This window comes from Mycteria americana, chromosome 21 (assembly GCF_035582795.1).
Source record: "Mycteria americana isolate JAX WOST 10 ecotype Jacksonville Zoo and Gardens chromosome 21, USCA_MyAme_1.0, whole genome shotgun sequence".
In the NCBI taxonomy this organism is placed as follows: Eukaryota; Metazoa; Chordata; class Aves; order Ciconiiformes; family Ciconiidae; genus Mycteria; species Mycteria americana.
In genome coordinates, this window is record NC_134385.1 from 3,730,495 (window position 1) to 3,750,709 (window position 20,215).

The following is a 20,215-nucleotide window of genomic DNA, read 5'->3' on the forward strand; positions in this document are numbered from 1 at the left end:
GAAAAATTTTGCAAAGTCTCCTGATCACGTTGCACTCAGGTTACTGACCGACATCCCACCTTGACGGTGCATGATCTGGCTGGCTGGTAGCGTGTGCTTGCTGGGGAAGGAGCAGTTGCAGATGATGTTGTGGTGTTTTGCATCCCTGGGGCAGGAGGAGGGAAGCAGAGGTACATCTGCCTCTCTGCATGGCCTCACCAGAGAGACTCTGGCCTAATTTTGTATGTAGCTACAGTAATCCCAAAGACTCTGGGAGTTACAGACCAGGAAAGCATCCCTTCTCCATTCCAGCAGTGCCTCTGGGAAGCCCTTCATGTGTTCAGCTGGGTGGCATGGAAATCGCTGTGGAAAATTAGTATCCTTTGCTCGATTTCCTCTGTCTGGCTCAGTTTTAGATCTGTGCGTCTGATGAAGAATGACACCATGAACTTCCAGAAATTCCCTTATACCAATGAAGATGAAGCCTGGAAAACCTACCTAGAGAACCCCTTGACCGCAGCCACCAAAGCTATGATGAGGGTGAACGGAGATGACGACAGCGTGGCTGCCCTGAGCCTCCTCTATGACTACTACATGGTACGTTCCCATTGGGGCTGGGTGTCTTGGGGGAGTTTGTCCCCGAGGAGAAGCGTGAAGGTAAAGTAAGTGCTCAGCCACCTTAGGAGGGTACCCATCTCCTGAGCTCTCCATGTTGTTTCTGCAGCGAACATCGTAACACCCCCAGGCATAGAGTGCCACCATTATCCCCAGTGCACAGATGGTAAACTGAGGCACAAACCACCATTACACTGTAGAGGGAACCCAGAACAGGGTGGAAAACTGAACCTGGGTGTCTTGAGTCTCAGCCTTGTGGGTTTTTTTACCCGACAGCTTTCATATAAACAGGAATGCTTTGAGAGACGTGGAGCTGGAATAGCAAGGTGCCTTGCAGACCCTAGCACCTTTATTTTTCCAGCGTTGCTGTAGGATGGGGCTTCAAGAAATGTGGATATGATTTAGCCCTAATAGAAACCAATGGGACTGATGTTCCCATTCACTTGGGTGCTTTTGAAAGTTCTTCCCAGAGCAAAATGATGTGGCTTGCCTAAGGTTACCTTGCAAATCCACGGCAGAACCAGCAAGAGGGCCCAGGTCTCCTGTGTCCTCACCCAGTGTTTATTATTCACCCAGTGTTTTATCTATGAGACTTCACTTGCTACACAGACAAGGCTAATTTTGCCTCTGTTTTCCATTAATAAAATTTAACAATAAACAAACTCTTTGTTCTGCCTTGTTCTAGGTCCCAAAGGAGAAGAGGATTCTTCCATCTGGTATGATGGGACGCAATGAACTAGGAAAGAGGTTAGCTTCATTTTTTGCTCTATAGCTGTCTAATTCTCCTGCAGCTGCTTGCATGCATGATGGGTCTCTTAGCTTGCATAAAATAGACATCAAAGCACAGTGTTATTACCAGCAACAGTGGAGGTTATTAACCCTGAGACATATATTAAAATTCTTTAGGCCAGATCCCAAGCAGGTATAAATTGAGCTACACCCATTTACACAACTGAGGATCTGGCTAGCTGTGTTCAGAGGAGTTGCACTGATTTGCAGCAGCTGAAGAATTTGCCTTTATTTCCTACTTTGTGACAATTGGAAAGGGGAAAGGGATTAAGCATTGGCAGCAAGAAGAAAATGACCAAGTCCTCTTCCATTCACTAGGCTGATACGGATTTCTGTTCCACTTGCTTCCAGTCTCCCAGCATTCTCTTCCAGTGACTCCCATTTGTCCTTTGAGGTTTTCAGATAATTAACTATTAAATTAATGGCTCATTTGCCACTATGAGTTCAGTTCCCCTTCCTGGATGCTGTGTACTTTGGCAACCTTTTCTGGTTGTCTGTTTTTAACTACTTGACAGAATAAGCCTCTTGAATGGTACTTCATTCCTTCTTTGTAAGTAAGCTGAGTTAAGCTGTTTTCGCCGCTCTGAAAGGCCACTGCATTCTGGACAGTGGTATGTTTTTTTTATTAACTATGGAAATTTCAGCACATACCTGAAGGTGAAGCTCTCGAAGCAGAGTGGGTGGGAGCTACTCGTTCAGCTTTACTTCCCTTGGGGGTAGCTCATGCTGCCAAGAGGTGTGCAGGTTGCTAATGTGGGGGTTGGTTTGTTTCCTGAGCATGGTAACAGGGGCAATAAGCCACCTTTTCCCAGCTCAGCTAGGGCTGCAGAGTCAGCAGGGCCGCAGAGTCACCGCTGCAGAAGGGACCACTTTTTGGGATGCTGCACAAAGGGATGGTTTCCATGTGTGAGAGGAGTGCATTTTTGTACATGTCTTTATCACTTGATAACTGTTCTGCTCGGAAGTCTGGGCCATACACCTCACTTCCAATACTGCAGCCCTGTCAATTTTTTGCTGATCTCATGTTCTCCGGGAGTTTTGCTTCCTAAGCTCCTGGAGTTTGTGAATTTGTAGAAGAATCAGCTTTCCTTAAAAAAGAAAAAAAAAAAAAGATATTTTTTAAAAATCAACTTTCAGTGTCAATGAGCCTTAAAAAGACTAAGATGGAAAGACCACATAGCAGTTATCTTTCTTATCGTCCCTGCTGCTCTGGGTGTTTAATAGCCTAAATAAAGAAATAATGGATGTAGGCCCTGGATCTGCAGCCCCAAACCACGTCCAAACCATATTCTCTGATTCCGTGTGATCATCCCTTATCTGCTGAGCACCTCTGGCTCTTGCTGATTGCACTGAGAGGTGTGTATGTGGGTGGAGATCACCCACGGGCCTGTCAGATCTCCCATATCAAGCAGGAGATGTACACAGCTGACTCAAGGTCACCTGGCAGCTAGACTGTGCAGTTTGCTTCCCAGCAGCACATCAAGGCACTAGCTTCTTGCTGTGACAACTTGCTGGGGTTGTCCACCCTCTGCCCTGGTTTGAGACAGGACCCTTTCTCCACCAGGCACTGCCACGGAATGGAGTACGACCCAGAGATCGCATCCTTTGATGGCTCAGCCCATCTCATGAAGCTCTTGTCTGAAAATGTTTCCATGACCCAAGAATATTGTGAGCCACAGAAGAAGAACGGCTTAAGTCTTGAAGGCGTCCCTACTCCTCACAAGCCAGCCATGCTTCCACCAGGCACTAGCAAGCTGGATGCCACCCCAGACAACTACATGGTCCCTCCAGGGGATGTATACGACAACAGCTCATTGAACTCCCTCTTCGAGACCATCCCTGTAGCCCCACCACAGCAGAGGTGGCAGCCAGACAGCACTTTCAAAGAGGATCCCCAGGAGGTCAGAGCCGTTAGTGGGTTGCATGCGGGCAGTGCAGCCCAGGGGTACTGCATGAGGCTGTCTCTAGTCTGGGGTTTGCTCATGCTGGAGTCAGTGGGAGCTTTGCTTTTGCATTAGAAGCTTGATGCCATTCCCATTGAATTGTTTGGGTGTTTACATTGTTTTTGGAAGTAGGATAAGGCTTTGAAATGAAGGTCCATGTTTTATCTCTGGCCTCTGTTGTAATGTCTGGGAGAAGGTGGATGGACAAAAAGCAAAGAAAGATTCTACTTTTGACTGTTTTGTTTCCACTTGTCTACAGTCGCTACTCTTCAGTGATATCCTCAAACCCCAGCCAGAGCCACCTTGCCCCGAGAGTTACGCTATGGACAGTGTTAAGAGGTAACTGCCAATCCATGGTCTCTGGGCTTCACTTGGCTGTGTCCCTTCCCTGGGGAAAGACTGCATCCCTTTCCTCACCCCAATGCCAGTCTTGACAGTGACCACTGCAAACTTACAGATCTCATGCTTTTGCAGAGACAAGTTGTGTCCCCCTGGTATCTTAGGAGCAAGTTGCTGTTCCATGACTTTTTAGACACAAAGCAGTGTCTAAAAAGATGAATTTTCATGTTTGTAGTAGGAAGTAGGGGTTAGGGTTTGAAATATTTTGCTGAAAAGGAGTCAAACCTAATCTTCAATTCAAGGTACTGGACAGAGTTGTGCCAGTTCATGTTTTTAGCTTGAGAGGTATGTGGTTCAGACTATCCTGTTGGCCAAACTGGTGTAAATCCAGTGCCGACTGCTTCCACTGCTCTGGACACATCTCATCAGCACCTTGACCTGCACGAGGGGAAATGTGGCACTGAGGTCTTCCACGTGAGGGTTTGCTGTGCATTACAGCCCCTTCCCGGGGAGCACCGCTTGGTTCCCGTGCTACAGATAGGTCCAGGTGGCTGCACCATCTTTCCACAAACTACTTGGAATGGGGTAAATGACAGAGAAAATGAGGATGACAGTGGATGAGGGTGATAAGCAGCCTTCTCCTCATCTAAGGTTTAGGTTCTCACTTTGGGTTTAGCACTGTTAGTCAACCTTGATTTTAGAAGGTGCCACTGCCTCTCATTCCTAAAACATGAGAGAGGTTTCTTCCTCCTTTCCACGCCTCTCTCAGGCAGAGCTTTCCTGCTCTAGATACCGCATCAAACCTCCGAGTAGGTAACATTATTCTACCTCCCACTTTTTATTTGCCTCCTGAGTCACCTGACTCTGTGACTCAGCTGTCAGACGTGGGGATTTTCACACAGACAGCAGCTCGTGTTCGTGAGCGAGAGGCTTTCTGTTTGCTGTTTATTTGTGCACTAAAGTTCTTTGGCTCTCCTGGCTCTAGATAAGAGGAGTTGCCAAGCCTAGCTTCAGAGATGGCATTACAGGGGAGGTGGAACAGGAAAAAGAGATGGGTTGGTGACTAAATAGGAATATGATGATCTTCAACTCCAGGGCAGTTGAAGGGACTGTGTGAAGGCTTGTGTACAGGTGGTGGCTTGCACAGATTCCTCACAGAAGAAAATAGCTTGAGCTATACATGGTTTGAATGCTCATAGGTGCTGGTGAATGCCCAAGAGCAGGGCTTCTTGAAAATCAGGCTCTTCTTTTAAATTTGCTTGTCAACGGTGACACCTTCCTCTGTGTAACACTACAAATCTTTTCTGTAAAGACTAAAGTTGCTGCCCGCCAGACTGAGAGTTCAACAAGCTGGGCTTCTAAGTCCTTTTTTAAGCCCCTGGGTAGACAAGCAGATGTCAGTGTCCTGCAGGTCCTCCTCTTTCTACAGGACCCCTGAGGACACAGTTTCCCTGGGTCAGCCATTTATGGGTATGAATTTGGAGACAGGAATCTGACTTTAGGAATTTTTAAAAGTCTCATCACGGGTACCTATTTTTGTTTGTTTGGGTTTAGGCTTTTGATTGTGCAATGGTTTTGTAGCCATCCACAGAAAAATACTGGTTACAATAATGTACTGAGATTTTTAAGCCAAAACGGAAGGGTAAAATGAGGATATCTGAGAACTGCTGCTCCCCAGGGTGTTGGGGAGGACCAGTACGTGCTGTGCTGGGAGGTGCTCAATCACATTTGTAGGGGCATGTGAGATGGGGAATAGGGCAGAGACTGCTGTGTGTACAGTGTCTGTAACCGGTAGGGATGGAGACTTGCATGTCTCTTGTTTTGCTTTTGGAGTGAAGCAGCAGCGTGTGCTTATTCATCATTCTCTCTTTGTTCCATACAAGTGACTTTGAATACACTCTGGGGTCACCCAAAGCCATTCACATCAAATCTGGGGACTCTCCCATGGCCTACCTCAACAAAGGACAGTTCTACCCCATCACGCTGCGGACAGCTGGAGACAGCAAATGTTTACACTTGTCCTCAAATAAAGTGAAGGTAAGAGACAAGCTGACAATTTTGCTGACACATGCTGTAATCAGACATCCAGCAATTGTACTGGCCTGGGAACAGAGCTGAACATGAAGAGTAATGGCTTTGTGGCTCATGTTGGCTTAAAGCGATGAATGGGATGGATTCACTTGCAGCAAGCTAATCCTCTGATGCACAGCCACAGCCTTCATGTTACCTGGCAGTTGAAACCTTTCACAGTACGGTCAGGGATGCACAAAAGGCCTCCCTAGCCGATGGCTGGCTGGGGGCCCTGGTGGGAAGACTTCTGAGCTAGAGAGAGGTTCCTCGTCTTGCTCCTGGGCTGTGTGGCCAGGCCTCAGAGCCACCCCCGAGACCAAGCTGAGCTTGAATTCCCAGCAAAGAAACCTGGTCCTCCAATCCTGAGCAGTATTTAGGGGCTAGACTTTGCATATCTCAAGACTTACAGGATTCCTGAAACTGAGAATGCCTAGAAAAAGACCTTTTAGGCCGTCCCAGCCTACTGCTTGCTGCAGCACTGCTAACGTTCCTCCAGCACAGGATCCTTGTATGCCTTGGAGTCAGTGGGAACTCATGGGCAGTGCAATTAGGGGGCGTACAGGGCATCTCAGTTTTGCTCCTGGCTCTGTCACTGCCTGCCTGCGTGACCGTGTTCAAGTCCCTTCCCTTGTCCGCCTCAGCTTCCCCAGCAATAAAACATTAACAATGACACTAAGCTGCCCTTGGCCAGTGCATGGGTGCACTGGATGGAAAGGGTGATGAGGGCACCAAGCATCAGCTGGCTGTGTATACTAATATGGCATATCCTTGCTGTGTTTCAGAGCGTTGTGATGATTGTTTTTGACAACGAAAAGATCCCGACGGAGCAGCTCAAGTTCTGGAAGCACTGGCATTCCCGCCAGCCCACGGCCAAGCAGAGAGTCATTGACGTCGGTATGAGCGGGGCTGTCTGATTGTGATGGCTGGGTGGGGTTGATAACTTCTAGCACTGCTTTACTGCATTTCCAATACACAATAACACAGTTGAAGCTCCAGAATCTGGCCTGGGGGAAAGCGGGAAGGAGCAGGTCAATCTGCTGGCTTCAGATCCTTCCTGGCTGAGAAGCTCTTGTGGGTTTAAGATGGTGTTTGCCAAGTGTAGGGACATGCGCTAGGAACCCAAGATACATCAAAGAGCCGCCTCAGTCAGAGAGACAGAAACTGCTGAACTATTTAGGCTCTTACAGATGTGACCTATGGCCTCTTGGAGTCTAAGAATCTGGGCTAGAAAAGGCTTTGCTACTGCTTGTCCTTCTCCACTGCCACCACACAAGCTTTCCAGTGTGTTATGCTGGGCCAGACAAAGGTTTTGTCCGTTCAGCTGAGCACCTCACTGAGCAACTTGCGGCTCAGAGCGAGACACGCAAGTTCTTTGAATTTAGAAGCAATCTACATTGACTTTGCATAACATCACTACTCAAATAGCAGTCACTAGCCAATATCCTTGAGTCATTTCTGGCCTATCCCTTACATATGCACACTAAGGTTTATCCAGTGCTATCAGGGATGGCCTCTGTTATATTACAAGGCGTCTTTTAGCCTCGGAGTCAGTGAGAGGCAGGCTTCTGGGGAGTGGAAAGCCTAGGGACTGTAACCAGTTTTGCAGCCGGAGTATAAACTGCTTCTCCATTGCATTTCAGCTGACTGTAAAGAAAACTTCAACACGGTGCAGAACATCGAGGAGTTAGCCTACAATGCACTGTCCTTCGTGTGGAACATCCATGAAGAAGCAAAGGTACAAACCGCTTGTGGAAGGGATATGGGAAGCCTTGGTCCACAGCAACATTGTAGCCTCCTTTCTGACAGCCCAGGCATGCTCCCCCCAACTCCTCAGCTGAAAGACAGAGAGAGTTTCAAATCCAAACAGTTCCATTCCAGTGGCCCCAGGTAGTGTTTGTCTGCCAGGACAGTGAGGAAGGACACCATGCTTCTCTGTGTGTTTAAGCATTGCCATTAGCTAATAAACACTCTGGGTACACCTGAGACAGGCTCAGAGATGTTTTTTTAGTGCTGATGGATAACTCTGAAGAAAGCCTTTTGCAGCAGGCAGCCTAGATCAGGGCTCTACTCACATGTAGGTGAAGCCTATTTAAATAAACCACAGCTTAGGGAACAAAGACCCTCCTTTCAAGGCAGCATTTTGATGCAGAAGTGACTGACCACCCTTCTGTGGCTTGTGTGACGTGGAAGGGAGCCAGGCAGGTCGCAAGATCCCTTTTGACCTTAAAATCTGTAAAGCTTTTATCAACAACTTTCCAGCTCTGCTGTCGCTTCTGCATCTCTTCAAAGTCTCTCATTAACACTTTGTATCTAGTGCGGATTGAGAGGAGCATATCAAAAAAGATGAAGTAACTAAGAAAAAAAGAAAAGCGTAAATACCCCATCTCTCTGAAGCTGGTAGCTTGGGAAAACTCTGGTTTGCTTTGGGATTCTTTTAGCCCAAAGGCGACCTTGGTCTTTTACAACCCAAGAGGTTAACAAATGTCTTCAAGGCAAAGTTGTCAGAAATGGAAATATGTCAGGTATGTGGCAAGCCCTCAGGGGCACCTCGGCAAAACTGGATTTAACTCTTAGCAGAAACTCTGTACATGCACAGGCCTGGGGCAGGTAAAGGTGAGACTTCAGAGAGCTGCGAGGGCTGGGAGCCGCGACAGGAGGGGTCAGGTATTTGGGTCGTCTGTAGCACCTGTTACTTCTCTTCTCGCAGTTAAACTTCACACCACAGTTAAGTGGTTTTCTTTCCTATATATTGGTACTGACTAGATCTGACATTAGTTTTCAGGGCTGAAATCCTCAGCCAAAGCCCTGCTGAGGGAGCTGTGGAAGCTTCACCAGCTGCAAATGTGTCCCCAGAGACAGGGGGAATTTCAAGGTCACACAAATGAGTTGGTAATTTGGAGATACAATGTGGATTATGTCTGTGCTCAGCTTTTCTTCCAAAGTTCCCACTGGAGGTAACTCCATCCTAAAAGAGAAGTAGTAGGATAAAGGAGACCAGTGTGTGATGAATATTTATTTAACTAGCAGCAATGATTTGTAATTCCTGAAGCTGTGGTCTAGCCCTCCTCCCTTCCTCCAGGGCATTGCTGTCTGAGGGTCCCTTGTTCAAATGAAAGATCAGAAATATCAGCAAGAACATCCCCAGGCAGACTTTGCATCTCGTCTGACGCTTGCCGAGCTGATGGGAGTGGATAGCCTAAGTGTTAATAAAGAGATGGAGAGCTGCAGTAGGTGTGGGGGGAGACTGTGGCTGGGAAGGACTGGTGGTTGCACTCAGGTGGAAACCAACAGCTCACATGCTTGGCTGACGCTGGGAGGGTTGGAAGGATGTCCCAGTAGCTGCTTTTGTTCCTACCCACTGCTCTCATTGCTGTTTGAGAATAATGTTTTCAGCACCAACAAGCTGCCTCAATCTCTGTTCCTATCGGCAGGTATTTATCGGGGTGAATTGCCTGAGCACTGACTTCTCCTCCCAGAAGGGAGTGAAAGGTGTTCCGCTCAACCTCCAGATAGACACTTACGACTATGGCAATGGAACCAGCCAGCTGGTGCACCGTGCCGTCTGCCAGATCAAGATATTCTGTGATAAGGTAGAACATTGCTTTTCCACCAGGTTGTCCAAGAGGAATTTTAGACTGGTGGCCAGTGACTCCAGGATCAAAACCAGAAAGGTTGTGAAAGTCTAGAACAGCCTAGAGGTCGGGGCTGAGGAATAGAGATGGTTTGCGCCCTCAGTGGAGTGAGACAGGACAGCGGGGATGTGTCTGCACTGCTGAGGCCTTTGTAGAACAGAGTCATTAGAAAGTTTTCCCCATATCAGACCCACATGGGATTGTGCCTCGTAATAAACTCTATTTTTGACAAGTCTTTAAATAGCAGAAGAGATGAGAATCTCCTTAGAGGTTCTTCCCCAGCGTCAGATATGTTCCCATGGAAAAAATTCTCACAGCTATTTTTGTCTGCATTTTTCATTTTTAAAAGAAAATTTCGTTTCGTTTTTTAATTTATAAGTATCAGAAAGTTCTGGATGGCCTGTAGAAGGTCTCTGAGATGAGAATTTTTTAATAAAGGCTGCCTTTACCTTAATGTGCTTACCTCCCAGAGATGGCCAGTAAACCCTCTCTTGCCAATGTTAGAACTGTCAATGTCCTAATTTTTGCCTTATCTTCCCCACAGGGAGCAGAGAGGAAAATGCGGGATGATGAAAGGAAACAGTTCAGAAGGAAAGGAAAATGCCTGGACTCCAATAACAATGGTCAGTGCTAGTGTTTGCTACCTGATCCGAAGCATGTTGAAATCCATGTAGGCTTGTCCGTTAACTTCCACAAGATCTGGCCCTGGGTATTTCCAAGCCTGATGAAATCAGCACCATTCAGAAATAGCTTGTCAGTCAGGTCCTTGCCTGGTCTCCTACCAAGACTCTCAAAGCCCTTTATTAATACTAACCAACCTTTCTGAATTGTCTTGGGGTCTTGGCAGGGAGCCTTCCCTCGGGGAGCCGGCACTAGGCAAGCCCTGAAGAGCTGGTTCTGCAGGGTCCCGTCTTTTTTCTAACATTTCTGTTGGGAGACCTTGGGCAGGTGCTTTCCCCTCTCTGCATGTAGTTGCCTCTTAAACTGTCGTCTGAACTGAGATGAACTGGACTTTCCATCTGTAGGTCTGAAAGGCTGTTTGCTCTCTGGCTTCAGAGGGAATGAAATCACGTTCCTGAGGCCAGAGACTGACCTCGAAACCCAGCCAGTCCTGTTTATCCCCAACGTCCATTTTTCAAACCTGCAGAGGTGTGGCACGGTAAGTCCCTTCAAAAAACAACCAGCCTGTTGCCTTAATCTGTCACTCCCATAATTTCCAAACTGATCAATCCCCCAGACTTGACTTGTGTTATGTAAAAAACCAAAACCAAACCACAATTCTTCTGTGGAAATGTGGTGAACTTGAAGACGTAGCTGTCAGGAGTGGCCTAGATAGTCATGCAACAGTGATGGGCAAGATAACCTTTCCAGGTTCCTTCCAGCCAGATATTCCTGTGGTTTACAGGTATCATCTGCAGCTTCCACAGAGGACTGGAGTGGTAGCAAAAATGTCAGCAGAAAGTAAACTATAGAAAAAATGCAACCTTATCAGTCCCTACATGTGTGGGACATCTCTCGCTTGTTCTCTGCCCTTCTCTGTCCCCTTGAGCCTGAGGAAGCCTAGACCCAGCGTCCTTCAGAGCTCACCAGTATTCCCTCAAGAAACAACTGTCTCAGTTTGTCAAAAAGGGGGAAAAGCCATCTGTGAGAATACTGCAGCATCCTATTGCAGTGGCTGCTGTACCGATGCATCAGCATCAAAACCAGGGACTAGAAGAATTTGACTTACAACCTGAGAACTCGCTGAGAAACTTGGTCCTTGATCCCAAGCAGGTTATGAGATTTCACCTCCTTTTGGGTCTAGCTAGGTATGTGTTCAGGTCTATTCTAGGCAGAGGAAGAGAATCTAGACAGGTTCTTTATATCAGGTTTCATTTAATCTAAGAAACACATACAGATGTTCGGGTTTAATTGCGTAGGGAAAATGATGGACTGGGAGAAGGGAAATCATGTTTGCAATGTGCCCATGTTGCCTTGCCCCCCCAGCTTCATTGGCACACAATGATACTGTGCAAACTAAAAGATCGATGTTTCCTTTCTATTTCAAGGTGCTCCCTCCTGCTGTTCCCAACTCTGCAAACAGGTAAGGATGCAGCAGTTCGTATTTCCCAACCATCGGCTGCTCTGTTTCTTTGGGTGTGTCATGGTTGTTTGATATCCATAGGCAGTATATATCCACAGGTGCAAAATAACACAGCACAGTGTCTCCCTGATGCCCTTGAGTGTCAAAATAGGTGTTAAACTATGGCCTAGAATGGACTCAAGGGATGCAGAAACACAGATACATTTCTTTCCCTGTCACTTCCCTGTCCCTGAGCCACTCCAATATGAGTCTGGTCCGTGACTGTCCTGCTGTTCTTATTGAGGCAATGTTTGAAAGAGGGGATAAAAAAGATCACAGAACTACCACTGAAGGGTTCGAGTAACCAGAGGCAGATACTGCTGTAAAATAAACCGGAACAAAGTAGAAATCACACTTGTAATGTGTCTAGAGTGGGGAGAACCAGTATTTACCCTAGGCTTGATCCACTGTCTAGTGATATCAATAGAGAAACATGAAGGTGCAAAAGGCTTTTGTTTAAGGTGTGATACCAAAACCACTGCCTGCACTCACTGATGTCCCTGTATGCATTAGGCAGGAAGTTGCAACTCTGGTAGATGCTCTGCTGCCATAATTACAAACCCGATATTTAATTGCTGGATGTTTGTTGGAGTAATTGGTTGTTCAGTCAAAAGTTCAATTGCTGGAATTGTTTTGTTCGCTGCTATTGTTCTGTCCTCTTGAGAGGATTGTATTCCTTTTGCTTAGGCTGCCCTTGAAACGGAGTGGTGCCTCATTCACAGATGAGTTTGACCCGATACCTCCAAAGCAAACCAAGGAAGAAGATCCTCAGAGAGGTAACCCCTGGGATGGGAACTCTTCCTGAATGTAGTGTCTCATTTGATTCAAGTAACCTTGGATCTTGAATTACATGTGGCCACATCACTCTGAGAACATGCTATAAAGAGCCCTGATTCAGTGCTGTGCTTTATCTCTTTCAGTCTTGTTGTACGTGCGGAGGGAGTCAGAGGAAGTGTTTGATGCTCTCATGTTGAAGACACCAGATCTCCAGGGCCTCAGAACAGCTGTAAGTGTTATCAAAAAGCTGTGGCACATGAACAAACTGCAGATAAAAGGGCAATGGTACTTGGTATACAGGAAGCTGGATATAAGACTGCTTATATCTCATGTCTGCTTTCTCTTGAGAATGGAAATGGAAATTGTGAGTAGCGGGTGAATTCTACCCACAGCTGCTGGCACGGGCTGTGTGTTGTTAGTGCTGCAGCGGGGAAGAACACACCTTATGGCAAGATATTTTGTTCAGATCATAATATAAGACTCCTCTTGTGACAACACATTTATATTTTCCACTGTAAAACACCCTTTCCATTCTCAAGGCTGTAGATGTGCAATCTGAAGCCAATTCTGGCCTCATGCTGGAATTCCCTGTGTGGTGTTTGAGGAGCACACAGACATATTTCTGTGATGATTATCAGCAGCATCTCTGATAACCCACCTCTCTCTTTGGAGATTGCTGGGAAGGAAACAAACAATAAACCTCCCAGATTTGGGGTGGCTTTATGGCTGCACTTTAAGCTCTGTTGGTTTTACAAACTTTTAAAAATAGAGAGTTTGAAAAATGTCAGCACAGAGGATTCTTTGCCATCTTCTCCCTCCCCCATCGCTCACCACAAAGAGTCAAAAGCCTCTACAGAAAATGCTTGTGAAAAAGCTATAAAAGTCCTGTCACCCTAAGACTGTCACTGTACTTGCTTAGGAGAGGTCTGCTGGAAAGCTTTGCAGATCAGCTAAAATCTAAGCAAAAGCTGCAGTCAGATGCAGCCACAGCACAGTCAAACGCTTTCTGTAGTTTCTCTCACCTTTGGATGCATCAGCAAGGGAAGAGCTCAGCGCTCTCTGTGCCCAGCAGGTTGAAGCATCAAGCCCCAAACAGGCCAGGGAATGAGACAAAGAAAATGAAGATTATTCCCCAAGGTTCCTGTCCTGGCAGTAGGAATCAGAAAGAGAACCGAGGCCAAGCTGCAGCCTGCCCGTCTGCCCCCTGCAAGACACAGACATGTTCACATTGTCCTGTCAGATCATTGCTTCGGCCCTTTTTTCTTGAGTAAAAGGGAGGGGGAATCCTTTGCTGCTGAATACCCCTGGCTCAGTGTTATCTGTGACTTTTATTATAGGAATTTCATTTTACAAGTACAAAGAATTGCCATGTTTTCTCTCACAGATTTCAGAAAAATATGGGCTTCCTGAAGAAAGCATTTATAAAGTCTACAAAAAATGCAAAAGAGGGTAAGCTAATCTCTCATCTGCTTTTATGCTGTGCCTCTAAAACCCCATTCTCTTTGGTACCCTGCCATAGGCTGAAATAGTGTTTTAACAAGATAATAAAAAGTAAAGCCATGTGAGTCTGTGCTATTTGGAGCATATAAAACTCGGATCTTTCTGGGCTTTAAAGATTTGGGATAATGCTTGTTTGTATTATATTTGTTTGGAGTGTAAAGTCTCCCAAGGAAAGGAAGTTGGATGAAGGAGGAATTGTTTGGGTAGTTTAATGGGTGATCCTTTGTGTCTCAGTCTAAAAGCCTGGGGTTATGGAGAACTTATCTTACTGCCATCAGAGAGGTATAAATGTTTGCTTCTCCAGACCAAGTGCCTAAATGTCCCTGGCTCAGAAAGAGACTGTGCCGGCTAAATAAGAGCATGGGCAGCTCCGGTGGAGAAGAGGGGAGATCTGAAAGGGGAGTGTCTGTTCCCAGCTTTGCCATCCCATCCCCAGACCACGGAGGTCAATTGGAAACTTCACGCTCACTTTGGGGGGTGACGGATCAGACCCTTCTGGGCGCTGGCGGCCCTTGTGCAGCCCCAGTACAGAAATGCAGGTCCCACTTGAGACACTTGTCAGGTGCTGCTGGGAGACAGGCATAGCTCTACAGCAGGGGACAGGTGAGGTTTGCAGTAAATGTGAAATGGCTTCTCAAGTGATTTCAACGTGGTGTTTATTAGTGACCGATCCACGTGGATCTCCCGCATGGCTGAGAGGGAACGGTGCTAGTTTCCATGAGCTGAGGACCAGCCGCTGAGTCTTCCATGGAGGGCAGTGGTCTTGATGTGGAGCCAAGCGCTACTTTCAGAAGTGTTTTCTGGACTAAGAACTCTCTCTGGGTTGTCCCCATCTCTGGCAGCGAGGTCTCCCTTCAGCTGATGGAAAGGGAAGGACTCATAAACTCCCAAGCTTATTTTCATAAAGCTAAATCCAGAGCCCTTCTTGCAGAGCGAGCGAGATATAATCAGGCTTTGCAAGCAGCAGTGACTGCCTAGGAGATGAACTCATTGTTGTTGCTGGCCCTGGTCCAGAGTTTGAGCATGAGGAGAGACTGGCAGAAAAGCAAGGCTGATGACAGGTCTCACGTTATGCAGCCCTGCTGTTCTCACTAGCACAGCCCCCCCAAAGAGGTCCTCTGCGTAACAAAATAAGGGAACAGAGTCCTTGCGAGCTGAGGGTTAGTCCAAAGCTCTGCTTCTGCATTTGCTTTCTGGTGACAGTGAGATGAGAAAGTCCTAAAGCTCCTTGGATGGGATCTTCCACCTCAATTGATGTCACCTAACTTGATCCCCATGGGACTTAGCCTGTTTGCTTCAAGGGGAGCAGAGCTAAAGTAAGGCTTGGAGGCAGCTGCAGGCTGGGAGGGGGAGAGGCAGTGGTTTCTCCTCTGTGGGGTGATGTGGTGTCACTGAACTGGGAAGCTGTTACAACCCCCTCACCTCTAAATCCACAAGTCAGCAACCTTTCCCCATTTAGGAGGGTTTTTAGATATGGTCCTAGTCTTAAGATCATGGATGGGCCATAGTGAGGTATCCAAATTTGTCAGGAGGCTCTTCCACCTGTTCCTGAATGCAGAGCCCTCAGTGCTGTCAGATGCTGCTCTTCCACAAGCCCCAGAAATGGAAATTTTCTCCCCAAAGAGAAAGAGCAACACTGGCCACCTCAAGAGAGGGGTTGTCCCATACACCTTCAGTCAGAGAGTGCCTCAAGTCTGATCTTGAAGAAGAACAACTGCGAAGGACAGGGGTGGTCAGTTTGTTATTACAGCTTCAGGACCGAGCCAAAACTCAGGTGTGTCAGCTGTGGTGGTGGCTTGTGATGTGGCCGTCACAGGTCATCAGACTGTCATCAAACAACAGCTCCTCTCAGGTAACTCCAGCTTGGCCTGGAGTTTTCTGAACCAGCTGACTGCGAGCATCTGCGCAGCAAGAGAGATCCAAGCACTGATGAGTTTGCATGTGGACCAGGAAATGGCACTGCTTCAGGGCAGAGGCCACCTAGACTTTGTTTTGCTTTGGTTTTGTTCATTACTTGATCTGATAAGTAGTGAATGTTGTTTAATAATGATTGGGAGGGAAAACAGGCAGATGTCCTTTCCATCTCTTCCCCAAAATGGAGGAGCAAAGAGGTATCTAATGAAAAGAAAAGGCAACACTAGGAAATTAGATTAAAAAAAAAATTTTTGACACCAGTTTAATGAAAGCTGGACATGGCTGATGCCATAGGTTATTGCTGAAGTGTGGGGGACATACAAGATATTCTCCAGTCTACTAGATGGCAGGGTCAGACACTGTTTCCTGCTCCCCCAGATTTAATTTTCCTTTGAATAATTTTATCCTATTGCTCCACCCTAAACAATCCTCTCTTGGTAATTACAGCTTGAGGGTCAGATCTTCATCTGGTGTAAACTAGTGAAGCTCAGTGGTGCTACCTGGATTTACAGCAGGTGAGGACCTACTATCAGCCATGGGCCTTCTTAGTGTGATGAGCTCATTCAGATGAACTTAGTCTCAGGGTGACTCAAGAGCAATAATAAGTAATTTCGTATCTTGGTGAGGTTTGGTCTAGAACAACAATACAGGGCTCAGATTCCTAATCAACACTCCCTTGAATCTTTTGTGGTTGAGAAATCAGATGGAAGCACGGTAGCAAGAGGCACGGGTGACTTCTCTGGCTTCCTGCACTAAGGTAGCCAGAGATAATTGGAGCAGCTCTGCTGCAAGGCTTTTTGTGACACCCCACCCTTGGTACCCACGCCGTCTCTCTGGGGGCTCCTGTCGGACGCCAGACTCCCTGGGGTCCAGCCCCTTGCCCCCAGGCAGCCCCAGCACCGCTCCTGTCCAGTGCCAGGAGGCGAGATGCAGCCGTGAAGGTTACGATGCACCGGGAAGACCCCTGGACGCTGCCAGACCCTGTGTCTCAGCCTTCCCCTGCGCTGGGTGGGATGCCCTTCCTCGACTGTGCCGTGGCAGAATTAATAGCCTGTTGGTAAAGCGTTTTGTGCACTGCTGAAAGGCAGCGCGGTGTTGAGCCCTGGGACAAAGCTGACACTGGAACACACTGGACACGAGGACAGAGCTCTCACCTTCACCTCTGAAATTTGGGCACGCCGGGCCAGGGCTGTGACAAGCCCGCCCGTACGCGCTGCGATCAAACGGGCAGGAGCCAGTCGCTGCAACCCGGTGTGGCTGTGCTGGCCTCCAAGGCATTGCCCGGAGGGGCACTGGGGCCCCACGTTTGTGCTTATTAAACTGTTAGATTTGTTAGATGCTCAGCCTTTTCTTTTTCTTGTTTTTAATCTTGGCTTGTGGAGCATTGCACAATTAATGCTATTGCCCCATTAATGACCCCAGCGGGAAGCTGGAGGGGATGTGCTTTCTGCAAAGAAAGATAATTTGTTTTCTTTGTTTCCTCCAAACAGTTACAAATTTCACATCTGATTTATGGGAACACAGTGGGGTGATGCAAAGCTGCCCCATTACTTCCATTACAATAATGAGGGGCTCTTGCCTGGCACAGAACCGCAGCCTCAGGTTTAAATCGGCTGTTGAAATGTTTCCTTCTCCCTGTGTCTCCACATAACTGATTCCAGGTCAGAGAAGCTGTGTGATCTGCAGCAGGGCTGGAGGTGTGCCCTTGAGCAGGGGGAGGAATCTGCCACCGGCTGGCCCAGCTGGCTGCGGACGCTCAGCCTGCGTGTGTTCCTCGCAGAAAGGGCTCCCAGGCAATGCCCAGGGCACGTCTGCATGGGAGGTTGTTCTGGATAGGAGAAAGGCGTCCTATTCCAAACCACTTCCATCTACTCCCAAAGCAGTCTCGGCTTGTTCAGAATAATGCACCCCTAAAAACACCGAGGCAAGAAGCGAGGAGTGAGCAATTCTGCTCTAAATTCACACCCTGCTGTAATCCAGATTAATTTGCCTGTGTAGCAAACGCTGGGCCTAGGCATGTCGAGGGTAGAATTGCGAAAAGCTCTGCAGGATGTTCCTTTGTGTCGTATAGTAGCTTTAATTAATTAATCATGGCTGAGACCCTCAAACTGGGTAAGGTGGACGCTGCAGTGCCTTCCTGTGCCTGCCCAGGGCTGTGACTCCCGGAGCAGCCTGGCAGCGGCCAACCCGCCTGGCTGGCCAGCAGCGAGGAGCGCGGCTGCGATAACGTGACGCTGATCGGTAACAGGGCAGTAAAGGCAATTTTTAATGGGAATTTTGTGTGGAGACATTTCAGAGAGGGCCACCCCCGTGCCCCGAGGCTTTGTCAGTGATGTTATTCCCAGTTCACGACTGGGAATCCTGAGCGTGCAGTAATGCTCGGCCCTCCCGACTAAGCTGCTCTGCAAACCTTTCCATGTGCTGCATCTGACCCAGCCGTTCTCCCTCTCCTGTAGGATCCTGGTGAACATGGACAACAACATCATCCAGCACTACAGCAACCACATGGCCTTTCTCCTGGACATGGTGGAAGCAGAGGACAAGTTCCAGATCATCCTCAAGGAGCTATAAAGAGCCACAGGCAGCGCTTGCTGGGACTTCTCTCAAAGCCGGCAAGTTTGACCCAACAGAACTCAGCCTAGTGCCTCAACTTGTTGCCTTTACTTGAATACACTGCCTCTGGGGAGGGCCTCGGCCTCGCGGTGCCGGGCCAGAGACTGCTTGGAAGATCTGTTATTGATGTGAACATGGAACTTCTCTCTGTTGAGTTTATTATTATTATTTTTATTTTATTTTATTTTATTCCCTTCTGGCGATGGGCCTGACCTTCTGTTTCACAGCTGGGAATGCGCAGCTACACTAACATGGCTGTCAGAGCCTGGGCAGAGGCGGGGGACTGCCTCTGCTCGCTGTTTGCCTTGGCCCGTGACTGATCCAACCCTAGGCTTTGGCTTGCTCCCAAACCATCAGTCATGCAGAACCTTCAAACCATTTCCAGCAGGGCTGAGCTCAGCTCTGAGCTTCTCTCTGTCCACAGAGACTTTCACAGCTGCATTTAAAACTCACCGTTGAACGGACACTGCCTGCTCCCATGCCCCCCACCTGCCGTATCTCTGATTGTAAATACCACGAAGGCCTCCATAGCCCTTGTTTATACATTTCTGATGTATTGTTCCTTTTATATTTTATATATGTATAAATACGCATTGTTTTATATTTGACTCAGTACGGTGACACAGAGCATTTCAAACACAGGCTGCTTCACATTTCTCCGTGAACTCCTTTTGTAACTGTGTTGTTGGTTTTGTTGTTTTGGATATTCCGTAGTAATAAAGGTTCAAAGATGGAAAGTGAACTGTTTTCACCCAGCTCTGGAGCTTGGAGTTGGGAAGGGCCGGGCAGGAGCCAGGGCAGGGAGGTGACCTCAGAGGCACAGAAGGGACTCAAGGTTGGGTCTGCACCGCACGAGGAGTTTGTCCGTCTGACCTGTCTCTCCATGAAGGGGTGAGAGACAGCAAGCGCTGCCAATCTGCTCACATCTGCAGCTACTGCTTCCACCTGCGCACGCAGATCAGCGCCTGGACTCCTCCTAAACCCTCCCCTCCTGCACGCTGGGCTCTCCCTCCTGGTTCTGTGCCGGCTGCTGTCACGGCCCTGCGGGTGGGTGGAGGTTACTGAGCAGTTCTAGGCACATCCCTTTGATGGAAGGATTACGTTACACAAATCTGGTGAAATTTTAGGCAAGTCAAAAAGAAAAGTCCTCTTTTACTTCTGCTCAGAGGAGGAGCAGCTCAGCCTCCCTCTTTCTGGCAAGGCGTTGTGACCAGGTGGCCAGTTGTGTGCCTTCTTCTCAGGTGCTGCACCGGCTGTTGAAGCTCCCCACACCTGCTACCTCTCAGCTGCCCTCCCCTGTGTCCCCTGCGCTAAAACTGTCTGCAGCTGCTTCCCATTTAGGTAAAAAAATATCGAGGGGAGCCCTGCATTTTCTCATTAATCCTCTGGCCAGTGGAAACTGGGAACTGTCCTCCTCCCTCTTCCTCATCCTCTGCTTTTCCTGTCTGTAGCAAAGAGAAATGCGCCTGGGTCCCATGACTGGGGAAGAGAGAGCAGCTCTACTCCCACTGGGAATGGGATTTGAAGTGTTGAAACACATCAGGCTGGTGAATTTTGGATTACTTAAGTGTTGTTATCACGATGAGGAGGGCCTCTGAGATGAGGCTCTGATAAGTTTGAAGGCTTATCAACCTTAGAAGATCTCTCCCAGCACTCTGCACTCCATCGTCATATCATAACCTCTTTCTTCAGTGGGATTTCTCTGATTCAGTGTTAGTTCTGCAAGGCCGTGCCTACAGTCTTGCTATAGCAGAATTTCAGCTCCAGTTAAAAACAGGCACACCAAGCATCCCCCAGCGCTTCGTATCGATGGCTGTGAAACCTACGGATCCCCTCGTCACCCTGACGCGTCAGGCGGGCGCAGGGGCTTTGCTCTTTTCGGGGAGAGCTCTGCAGCAGGACTCCATGCGCAGGGCACCCTG

The 20,215-nt window shown here is 47.9% G+C and overlaps 1 protein-coding gene across 1 annotated transcript; it reads left to right on the top strand.

Annotated features, from left to right (window-relative positions):
* The first annotated feature begins 396 nt into the window (after positions 1-396).
* On the top strand, positions 397-18,899 carry GRHL3 (grainyhead like transcription factor 3). The gene is made up of 15 exons (XM_075522470.1): positions 397-576; positions 1,280-1,341; positions 2,948-3,284; positions 3,586-3,665; positions 5,549-5,702; positions 6,518-6,629; positions 7,376-7,470; positions 9,167-9,325; positions 9,912-9,990; positions 10,393-10,526; positions 11,416-11,450; positions 12,177-12,265; positions 12,410-12,495; positions 13,651-13,715; positions 18,137-18,899. The coding sequence occupies exons 1-15, from the start codon at positions 409-411 to the stop codon at positions 18,249-18,251; spliced, it is 1,770 nt and encodes a 589-aa protein (XP_075378585.1). The 5' UTR covers positions 397-408; the 3' UTR covers positions 18,252-18,899.
* Positions 18,900-20,215: the final 1,316 nt, after the last annotated feature.